General features: G+C 40.7%; 1 protein-coding gene across 1 annotated transcript in view; it reads left to right on the top strand.

Moving 5' to 3' along the window:
- Window positions 1–12,006, top strand: part of C7 (complement C7) — a 64,290-nt gene that overhangs the window by 18,271 nt on the left and 34,013 nt on the right. The window contains exons 4-6 of the mRNA XM_041631341.1: window positions 2,007–2,148; window positions 4,646–4,793; window positions 5,713–5,851. Of these exons, the coding sequence (XP_041487275.1) occupies window positions 2,007–2,148; window positions 4,646–4,793; window positions 5,713–5,851 (429 nt within the window). The remainder of the gene's footprint in view (window positions 1–2,006; window positions 2,149–4,645; window positions 4,794–5,712; window positions 5,852–12,006) is intronic.

Raw genomic sequence — 12,006 nt, forward strand, 5'->3', positions numbered from 1 at the left:
AAGCAAGTTACACGAATGAAAAATTTGGCATCTAACAAACATAATAGATGACACCTGTGATTGCAGAGAAAATGCACATGAACAACAAGGCCAAATTAAAAGAAACAGCAAGCACACAAATTCTTTTTGTAATTTAAAAGCCAAAAAAGACTTCTAACTAGAGAGACAAACAGAGGGCGTTTGTCACATACGTATTTTTTTTTTCTTTGATGGAGGTCATTGTGCAGTGGCTATATCCCAGATGATGAAACATAATTTTTATTCAGAAAGAGACAGGTGAAAATGAGAACAGACCAGAGGACTAGAACTAGAGAGGTGAGAACAAGTCTGTGGAGGATGGGCAGTCCTTAGGGCCCGGCTGGCAACATGGAGAAGGGCAAACAATCCTGTGCAGAGTACACCGTCTGTGTTCAGAACCCAGAATAGGGCACGCTGGTAAGTTACATATGTGGCAAGCCTTAGTCAGTTACAAAGAAAGAAAAAAAACAGGTGATGGTGGCACACACCTCTAATCCCAGCACCCAGGAAGCATTGGCAGGTGGATCTCTATGAGTTCAAGGTCAGCCTGGTCTACAAAGTAAGTTCCAGGACAGGCACCAAAGCTACACAGAGAAACCCTGTCTCAAAAAAACAAAACGAGAGAGAGAGAGAGAGAGAGAGAGAGAGAGAGAGAGAAAGAGAGAGAGAACGAGCAAGCAGGGCAAGGTACTAGTGCCAGGCGGAGGCTCATGAAGACTCACTCAGAGTCCACACTACAGAGTGACCACTTGTTCCAGAGGATACCCACTGCCAACCCAACATAATATGGACGAGTACATTTAAAACTAAAACTGTTAAATCATCACAGGCAGTGAGGGCAGGAAGCTGGAGACAGGAGCTGATGCAGAGGCAATGGAAGAGTGCTTCTTACTCACCTGCTCAACCTGCTTTCTTATAGAACCCAGGCCCACACCGCCCAGAATGGGCTGGGACTTCCCCTATCAATAACTAATTAAGAAGATGCCCCATAGCTGGAAATCATGGCGACATTTTTCTCAGTTGAAGCGCCCTCTTTTCAGATAACTCCAGCTGGTGCAAACTGACATAAAACTAGACCGCACAAGAGGCAAGTACCGGAGGAGGCCGGAGTGCGAGGAGAGCAGGAGCAGATCTTGAGGTTGTTCAAGCATTAGGTACATGACTCCATACTTAATGTGGACCAAGTGAATTTTAGGATGTCTTAGGACTTTTTCACTTAGTGCAGTAAATTCTTCCGTTGTCTCATTTTCTAAAAGAGGTCTGCTTTTAACGCACTTCCCCTGTCAGAGAGCAATTCTCCATCTGCTGGTAAGATCCCATTGTTAACACCCTTAGCATTTGGATTGCTCATGCTCAGTTTGTACACTTGGCCTCTGTATCAGTACTTGTCTTTCTGGGTTCTTTTTCATGTCTCATTTTTTTTTTTTCCCCTGGAAGGCCCAGCTCAAGTCAATCACCTATCATGTTTATCAAGGTTTTCTTCACTTCATCTCCCCACCCTCCAGACGGGGTTTCACAGAGATCCGCAGGCTTCTGCCTACCAGGTGCTGGGATTAAAGGCGCGGGCCACCCCTGTCACTACGTCTTAACTCTTTTCCCTGGAACCTTCCCTGCCCTTTTCCTCCAACAAAACGCACTTCATTTTCCTTCTGCTTAACTCCCAGAATATAGATCTGGCCAAAATGTTAATCATTCTGCATTGTAATGTATTTCTCTCTCAAGTTACTCTTTCAAAGAGTTGTCAGGAAGGTTTCTTTCCCCTCACTCAACAGTGAGAGTAAATCTATGGTTAGAAGCTCTGTGTAAATAGCAATCCAACTGTTATTGAACCTGCGAGCTCATTGATTTCCTGGGTTTTACTTTTGTACCACACGAGAACACGTTTCTGGTCAGTGTTTCTCAAATTGAATTAATTCTTAGATTTTATTCCTCAAGGAAACGTGGGATAACTCACATAGAAAATACAAAGAGATCTGCTTTGCTTCCAGACTCGAAGGCGTCCCGTTGCTGTTTATGGGCAGTATGGAGGCTTCCCCTGTGTGGGAAGTGCTTTTGAAACACAGTCCTGCAACCCTGAACAAGGCTGTCCAACCGAGGAGGGCTGTGGAGAACGTTTTAGATGTTTCTCTGGTGAGTTGTTTTCCATGGGCTCAGCATGCCAATATAATTCAAATGTTATTTGTTAACTGGCTCCATACATATTTGTTTAAATTTATATTGGCCTCCAAATGAATTTTCCCCTAATATAAGCAAGACTTTTGCTAGTATAGTAATTGCATAGTCAGATAAATTACACACTTAGCATCCATTCAAAAGCAAGAGAGACGTAAAGGCATGAGCGTTTTTTGGTGTGTTGATAGAATTAAAGCTATTAACAGCCTCAACTAATTTCTTTCTTTTTTCTTTCTGAGACCTGGTGTCTTGTAGATGAGGCTGATGTTAAACTCTCTATGTAGCAGAGCGTAACTTTGAACTCCTGATCCTCCACCTCCCCAGTGCTGAGGTTACAGGTGGGAACTCCCACACTCAACAAAAAACAACGTATGGAAGTTTTTTCATCCCCCCCCTTTTTTTCCCTGATAGAGGATCTCTCTGTGTAGCCCTGGTTGTTCTGGAACTTACTCTGTAAACTAAGTTGGCCTTGATCTCAGAGATCCTCTTGTCTCTGCCTCCCACATGCTGGGCTCGAAACTGTGTGCTACCACTCTGCAACATATTGGAGTTTTATAAATGAACAGATTAGTAGGTCAAGAGTCAGTGTGTTAGAATTTTTTTACTATTATTTTTTAAATTTTTTCATACAATATATTTAGATCATATTCTTTCCCTTCCCCAAGTCCTCTCAGATCATCCCTACTTCCCCACCTCCCAATTTTGTGTTCTCAAAAAAGAAAAAAGCACCCATACTAATAAAAAAAAAACCCTCAAAAACCATAATAACACTCAGGAGTCCCTTTGTATTGGCTAGCTACCCCTGAGCATGAGGCCTGTCCCAGAGTATGGTTGATACACCCAGTATCACTCCAATGGAGAAAATGATTTTCTCTCTGATAGTGGGTATACATTGCAAATAGCTTCTTGGTAGGCATGAGACCCTGTGCCCACTATCCCTTCTCAGGGTTGAAACCCTGTTTGACCTGAATGTACGCAGGTCTTGTGCGTGGCATGTTGTCACATAGATCCCTAAGCACTGAGGAGAGGGCTTCGATAAAGACTTTCCATTTAGGACTGAGCACATGGAGGTCTGCAGTTGCTCTTAAATAGTACTTGTAAAGCTCCTATTTTATTTTGAGAACTCAAATCAGGTGATACCTGCTTCGGGAAGCTTTTACTAATCCCCCAGGAGATAGAATTAGCCAGGAAATCACTTCTCTGTGCTCACTGTGGATCTTACACTGTCCGTAATCCAAATTGGTGACCTGTCCATCTCTCTGAAGCTTGGTAGACATAAGCTCTATTTGGTTATTTTCTCATGAGGAATGCCTGGTGCATGGGCAGACTCTCAACAGATGTTTGCCGTGTTGCCTTGAGTGATACAGAGTGAGCTGCATGCTGCACTGTAAAGAAATAGAGAAAGAATGACCTTCATAGCCTGAGGGACAAGGATCGTTTTCAAAAAGGGATAATATTTAATTCGATATTTAAAAGGCACGTCAGAGAGGAATAGAGAAAATCCTTCTAGACAGAAAGAATGAGGTATTAGGTCATTGAGATGACAGAAAACTTGGACCTGCATACAAATGGTCCAACGTGCAGAGATCATAGGAAGACTGATAAGGAAAAGGCTGGGATGATGCTGGGGAGAAAGACACGGCCAAGATCATCTGGTACTCACTGGTGCTCTCTTGGTGTTCTGAGTTATCATAACAGTGATGTTGCTGACTTATAATGGTTCCTATCATCATTGCCTTTATTAGCAGATTATACAGCACATGAAAAGTCTGGCAATGACCACACCATACAAATTTATTTCTCAGAACCAGGAAGTCTTCCACAGAATAGATGCTGAAAAAATGCTGAGTTTCAACCTCTTGATCTAGTTTCATTTATTTATTTATTCATTTATTTATATTTTATTTGCCTTGGTGTTTTGCCACGGGTATTGGGTTTCCTGGAACTGGAGTTACAAACAGTGGTGATCTGTCATGTGGGTACTGGGAATTGAACCTGGGTCCTCTGGAAGACTAGTCAGTGCTCTTAACTGCTGAGCCATCCCTCCAGTCCCTTGATCTAGTTTCTTTGCTCTAAAAAAAATCACATATATTAATCAACAAGAAAATCACTAGTTTGACGTCTAGGTTAACAACTACAGAAACAAACAAAAGAGTCAATCTGTTTTACCTGTAAGCGGAATTGTGTGCATCTTGGATAATGTAGACAAAAAAATGCTTGAGGATTATGGCTTTGATTCTGGGCTTTTGAGTTCAGGTCTGTTTTCAATTTGCACTCAGAAAAGGTAAAAATCAGTTCTGTGTGTTTCAAAATGGAGGAAAAACCATCACTAGTTCTTTTACAGACAATCTGAAGATCTGTCTGAGACCTACACTAGGCTATCACTGTGGTGCTGGAGTGATCCCAGTGGGTATTTTCCCCTTTTATATGTTCTGTGAGTTTCTCTCCTGCCCAGGTCAGTGCATCAGCAAATCCTTGGTTTGCAATGGGGATTCGGACTGTGATGAAGATGGTGCCGATGAAGACAGATGTGAGGATGCAGAAAGCAGACCTTCCTGTGACACTGATAAACCTCCTCCCAACATAGAACTTACTGGCAATGGGTAAGGTGCTGCGAGGCCTTCCGAGAATACCAATAGGTTGTAGGTTTTACTTCTGTTGTGTTTTAGGGCTTGACGAGTCTAATAATAAGTTACCCAACAGCTCAGACATCTTCGCCACATCCTGCTGCAATTAAAAATTCATAGTTGAATATCTATAGATACATGGGGTAAGATGTAGAGCCAGCTTTTGTTCCAGATACACAAGGATTTAGAGCTGATAGTCTCACATCGAGGGAAACCTCTCAACTACAGGAAAATCTGGAGAGTTGGTCAGTGTAAGAGGGGAAAAGAGGAGGAGAAGGAGAGAGAAACAAAGAAAGAGAGACAGAGTGAGAGGAAGGAAGAGCAGGAGGAGAAGGAAGAGAGAAGAGGGAGCATAGCTGAAAGTAAAAGGGAAACCATCTTTTAAAAATTTAGGATCAAGTCAATTCTAGGCTCTATTTTCTCAAATAATCTATCTTAGAAAAATCAACGTGAATTTCCCTACAATAGTGTCAAGTTTATTAACAGAAGAAGAGGGCAGAGTGACTTTAAGGAACATTCTTCAGCTTGCTAAGAGAGTCAGGATGGAACTCCCGGTTGAAAGCAATCTCTGCACTGGCAGTAACCTTAATTGTATTGGTTTTATCTATAGAATCAATTTTAAAGCAGCTGTTGCCATAGATACAACAGACGCAAGTCCCCCAATATGTCCTCAGGCTGACAGAATGTTGGGTTTCCTCTGCTGTTAGTGTTAGCTCTCCTGCCACCAGGAGATGCTAGGGTGTTGCCCTGATTGTGCAGCGTCTCAGGTGTTAGGTGTAGAGGATTTTAATGGTTGGCTTCTAGAAGACTTTACTCATATTTGTTTCTCCAGCAGGTACTAGTTCTGGATTTTAATTGCCACCCCTCCCACTTCTCGTCTCTCTCCTCCTCACAGTTACAATGCACTCACTGGCAAGTTTGGGAAGAGAGTCCTCAACACCAAAAGTTTCGGTGGTCAATGCCGGAAAGTGTTCAGTGGGGATGGAAAAGACTTCTACAGACTGAGTGGAAATATCCTCTCGTATACATTTCAGGTACTTAATTACACTAGTTAATTCACTGTAACCCATGACTTTGTAGCAATCATTTTTATATGCATCAAAATTTTAGTACTAGTTGGGAATTTGTTTATGGCCAAATATGTTCATCTTTCTCATCCCTCCCCTATCATCCTTATTTTCACCTCCTAACTTCATGCACTGTTTGTTAGGAAAAGCAAAAAACCAAACCACTAAGTCGATTTACTACTATCCGTATGTGCACGGGTGTGGGGCCATGCAATGGGGCATGGGCGGCCTCACAGGTTCCGCATCCCTGGGGAAAATCACCTTTACCTCTCCCAGCAGCCATGATCAGTTGCCAATAGCTCTCCAGCCAAGGGTGAGTCTTCCTTAGCCCCTCCATTATTCATCTTGGGAGTCTGGCTGCTGGATCTTGAGCAAGCCTTGGACAGCCAGCCCTAGCTGCTGTGAATTCATGTGGTCAATTTTCATAAGCATTTTATGTATGTTTAAAAAGAGAGTTCATGGTTTTGAAGTCTAGCATACAGGTCAATACTACTTTTAATATGCCTCTTAAGTTCATGTTTCATGTGAGCCCAAGACCTTTTATCATCTGCTTCGTATGAGTGTTGACATCCCAGGTTCTGCCTGGAACTGGTTACGGCGATTTCCTTCCTCTGTCATAGTGGTTCATTAAAATAAGTTATTTTAAAATTGTGAAGCAACTTATATTTACAAAGGCGTCTGGTAACTTATGCTTGCAATTGGAAGAAAACCAATATAGCAAATCCTATGTGTTTCTATTATCCATGTGCTGGAGTAGCATATATCCAGTGACTCACAGGTTCCTACATACTAATCCTTGATAACATTTCTCTCACCTGCAGGAAGCCACTGTCCTAGGCTTTGTACTAATGTTTCCCTTGTTTGGCTCTGAATGTTTGTCACATACATATCTACATGTACCCAAGCATCTCTAAATAACTGCTTGTGACTCAGTTTTGCCTGATTTTGTTATTTACAGAAATAAAATAGTATTAATTATTTTATGAGTTATGTTTTTCTTGCTGACTTAGGTTTTTAAGGTTTATTCATGTTAATGAAGATGGAATTGTCGTCCCTGTTCCCATTTCTTTTTTCTTAAGAAAATGCTTTCAACGTTCCTGTGCACGAATCTCACACAAATTCTTTGGGCTGTACACATAGCACACAGATCGCTGTTCTGTGGGATCTGCACAATGAAGCCTTACTGTGATTCCACATTGATCGCATCAACAATTTTATACTTTATATTCCAACAGCAGTGTGGATAAGTGGGCATGGAGCCATGCTGTCCTTGTTGGTCCTACCTGACTACTTGTCTCTGCTTTTGATCAGAGTCCCCTCTTGCTCCAAGCTCCAGCTCTTCAGATGTCCCTGTTGTGCTCATCCTGATTCTTGGTACCAACACCAAATATGCTCACACAAAATACGTAGGGTTTTGGAGACTTTCTTGGGAATTTGGGTGGAGGAAGAGGGTTTTCCAGTCCAGTACCCTGAACACATTGCACCCACCCCAGTTCATATCCTGCCCCTCAAAACTGTCTTCACAGCCTCAGCAAAGTGGAGTTTCTGGTCTCATTCTGTTTTAACCTCTTTGTCAATTTCATCTCCCAACAGCTACCTTTTTACTCCTTTTCTTTCCTTCATCTCAGAATCGCCTGTATTTCCAGTTGAGTTACCCTTCCATTTTGCTTTCAGTTTTTTAAACAAAAATGACTTCTGGAAGGAGGACCCTCTGCCCCCCACAAAAGACCCTCGGGGGAAGCAGCTTTGACTATGATTACTAAGGATTAACCTCCAGTTTACAGTAGATGGAGTTACTTACAGCGAGAACAGCAAGGAAAAGAGGAATAAAAGTGAATGATAGCGGAGATGAATTTGACGTAAGGGCATGATATTCGTGTATGGAAATGCCATCATAAAACCTCTAACTTTTGTGCAGTTACAATATGCTAAAAAAGCTTATCGAGTCAAGTAAGTGTGACATCAACCTAATTTAGAAACAAGTATAGCCACCAAATTTTGAATATCTATTCTGCATTTGCTCTGTTTTAAGTAACATGTATAGATTTAATCCTTGCACTATTTTTGGAAGGTAATATTTGCTAGTTTGTCATGTGTAAATTGAGGCTTGGAAGACTTTGACTTTTTTCACATTAAAACAGTGTGACCTAGCTTGAGAGGTTCAAATTCTGAACCCCTCTATTTTATATCACATTTTGTTTCCTCATTTTTTGCATTTCAATTCTGAATTTTATATAATAAGTGACATGTATTATAATCTAACCTCTGGCTAGGAGAGGGAGCATGGGATATGAGCATGTAGATACTAATAATTATTGTTCAGCTTCTATTCTTGGAAGGATACGTTACTAATTCTTTCATAATTAGAAAGGAGCGAAATTGCATATAAATTTTCAAAAGGGTCACACACATTTAGAACGTCACAGAGAAGAGGAAATAATGAGGAAGATTATTTTCGAGTTAACTGGAAGAGAGACACACTAGAAACCTGTGGCCTCTGAAGAAAATGATTTAACAGCAGCCTGCTCCTGACACTCATTTTCCTCAGCAGGGCTTGGTTTGGGGGCTGACGTCTGAAATGTCTTTCCCATCACTGAGTGAAGGTGTTGTCAGAAGTAGAGGGAAATTATAGCCTGTTACTGACTGCAGAACAGTACTGATTTGCAAATCCAGCCTGAGTGAAGTGAGGTGGAAGGGAGGACAGGCAGGGAGCCAGTCGTCTGAGTGCTAAATACAGCCGTGGAGATGAGGGCAGTGAGAACTCCCCAGAGTTCAAAAAAAAAAAAAAAAAAAAAACCAGACCCAGTGCTCACTGTGTGGTCTGCTCTCCACCCCATAGAGGGTAGCTTTGGAATTATTTGGGACATCAATATTAATAAGCATAAAACATGTATGATCGCTTATAATCTGGATGTTGGTTATTAGGAAGGCAGGCTTTAGGGAAAGTCTGGCTTCCTCTGGACCAAGCCACTAACCTTGTCATACACATTCTCTACTTATTCATACTTTTCACACACAAAAGGCTACTGGAAGTCAAGCACATGTTAGGGCCCCAGAGTTGCTTGGGAAGGTGACACTCAGCTTCTTTCATTCTCAGTGTGGAGCCTGTTGTAGATGGGAGTGAATTACAGATCACACTGGACACAGGTCATCGAGTCTTCTGATTTTGGTTATGAATGTGTTTCATATTTCATCATGTTGTTTGAAGAGAGACCTTGCATAATACAAAGGAATAATGAACAAGCTCACTTCAATATTAAATTATTGGAGCCTCTACTTCCTTTATTGATATGAGGATGATAGCTAAGATGACTTCATTTACCTTTGTAGCTCGAGACTGTGCATACATTTCCCAGCCACCCTGAGCCAAATAATCACACAGAAACCATATTAATTACAACACTGTTTGGCCAATGGCTCAGGCATATTTCTAGCTAGTTCTTACATCTTAAATTAACCCATAATTCTTATCTATGGTTAGTTACGTGGTTTGGCACCTTTTCCCAGTGCAGCATTTTCGTTTTGCTTTTTTGTGTCTGGCTTGTGACCACAGACTGAGTGTTTTCTTTCCCAGAATTCTCCTAGTCTGGTTGCCCTGCCTATATTTCCTCTCTGGCTACTGGACAATCAGTATTTTATTAAACCAATACAAGTGACAAATCTTTACAGGCTACAAGAGCATGATCCTACAGCATTTCTCCCTTTTGTCTTTTTAAAACAAGAACTCTGAATCTAATCTCCTTTGTTTAGTTTTATTCCTGATCATTGTCCATAACAACTTGTAACCAAAACTCTAAATGAAGACAAACATCCATAATTCATTTTTTGGGGGGAGGGAATGTGGGTATAGTTTTCAGGCTACTTCCTGCTGATTGAGGTTGATCTTAAGATTGATAATCTTATGGGGACCTAAAGAAAATTTAGGGTTATGGTCAAGTCCTAACTGAATATTATTACGTGAGTCTGGATAATTTCAGTCAGCAGTCTTGAGGCAGTCCTGGATATAGAACTTAGAGGAGTGGCGTTGGTAGTATAGTGGTGAGCATAGCTGCCTTCCAAGCAGTTGTTCCCGGCCAACGCACAGGACCCGCCTTGCCGGGCGGTGGTGGCGCACGCCTTTAATCCCAGCACTTGGGAGGCAGAGGCAGGTGGATCTTTGTGAGTTCGAGACCAGCCTGGTCTACAAGAGCTAGTTCCAGGACAGTCTCCAAAACCACAGAGAAACCCTGTCTCGAAAAACCAAAAAAAAAAAAAAAAAAAAAAAAAAAAAGAAACGCTAGAACTTAGAGGAAACTGCATCAGAGGTCCTCTGAAATTTTGGATCATCTGGGTCATCTGTTCCCATTGGAGATTTTTCAGGGGATCTTTCTTGGTCAAACCTTATTTTTCTTAACCAGAATGAATCTGCAGCCTCACATTTTCTCTGCAAATAAAAGCAAAACCTCTGCTTCAAAGTAACATATTTTTAACTTAAATTTTGAAGTCAAAGGAATATATATATATATATATATGATCAATCCAGCAATGTTTATAATCAAATGTCTGTTCCTCAGCAGTCAAACAATTCAAAGACAACAGTATACACAATAACATACAGTATCCAAAGTCTTTGTGTATTTTCCATCTTTATGTGGCTTTAATATTTTTACTCTATTTTTTTATTTTTATTTGGAATTTTTGGGTTTTTGAGTCAGGGTATCTTTGTCTATCCTGGAATCCACTTTGTAGACCAGGCTGCCCTTGAACTCACAGAGATCCTCCTGCCTCTGCCTCCCCAAATGCTGGAATTAAAGTTGGGTGCCACCACACCCAACTACAATCTTTCTTTTTTAAAGGGACTTTCCTTATCCTTTTTCTTTTCTCTCCTAAGTCTACATATATTTTTAAACACACTGTAAACCATTTAGAAGTTTTTTTCTTCTGAATCTATCTTTACTGTATATCTTTTTCTGACTCCATGAATCTTTAATTTGGTTAAGTGATATGACTAGAATTAAAGACGCGGCTTTGGCAGCTGTTTCCTCCCTACTCCTTGGCTTTCTCAGAGTCTAGCTTCATGGCAGAAGCACTGGCAGAAGCCAGGTTTTTTTCCCCCACAACCCTGTTTCTAGGTCCTTGCTACCACCAAGAAGCATGCCAATGGTTCCTCATAAACACCATTTAAGTGTTTGGTGGCAGGGCCTCTTAAAAGAGCTGAGAGTTTTTGCCATTAATGCTGAGTCAGGAAGCCTTTCTTAAAGAAGCTGTGCCTCTGCTCCCCTCTAGCAAAGAGAGCCCAGGCAAACGTTCAGGTGCCATTTGTAGCTGCAGACTGCGGTTATGTTTCTTGGTCACTCTGATCCACATGATCATACAGAAACTATATTAATTACAACACTGTTTGACAATGCTTGTATCATGATATTTTTATATGTGCCTGCCATTAGCCTTCTGCTTATCTATCTATCTATCTATCTATCTATCTATCTATCTATCTATCTATCATCTATCTGTATATCTATCTATCTATCTATCTATCTATCATCTATCTGTATATCTATCTATCTATCTATCTATCTATCTATCTATCTATCATCTTTAAGTGTAGATTCCACATATGGGAGAAAGCACACAGCAGTTGACTTTCTGAGTTTGGCTTAGTTCACTAATGATCTTTACTTCCATCTATTTTTCTGCAAATGACATAATTCCAGTATTTTATTGAAGAATACTGTGTATGGCATACACAGTACATATGTTCCTTGAGTTTTAGTAATATTTATTTATGTTTTTATCATGAAAGCAGATGTGTGTGAAATAGAAATGCTTGTGAAAGGTGAATTCCAGTTTGACTGCTGCATAAAATAGAAACTGAGAAAATAAACCTTTTAGCAAGTCTGTTTTATACTATGCAAACTCACATTTTAAGCAGATTTGTTGCCTATAAGATTAAGATACTAAGAGACTTTTACACAAGGAATTGTCTTGCAAAATAGTGAAAAAAGTATGTCATTCTGTAGCTCTGGTGCCTATAGCTATAGAGTATGATTGTATGTATTCAGTGTTGGGTACCCTTTACACAGGAGGCAGCCTAAAGTGGTCACTATCATGCTTTCCACAAGGTTCTTGTTCTAGTTATGGTA

Source organism: Microtus oregoni, unplaced genomic scaffold (genome assembly GCF_018167655.1).
Source record: "Microtus oregoni isolate MIOR12 unplaced genomic scaffold, Mior012 000036F_ref0000092, whole genome shotgun sequence".
NCBI classification, from domain to species: Eukaryota; Metazoa; Chordata; class Mammalia; order Rodentia; family Cricetidae; genus Microtus; species Microtus oregoni.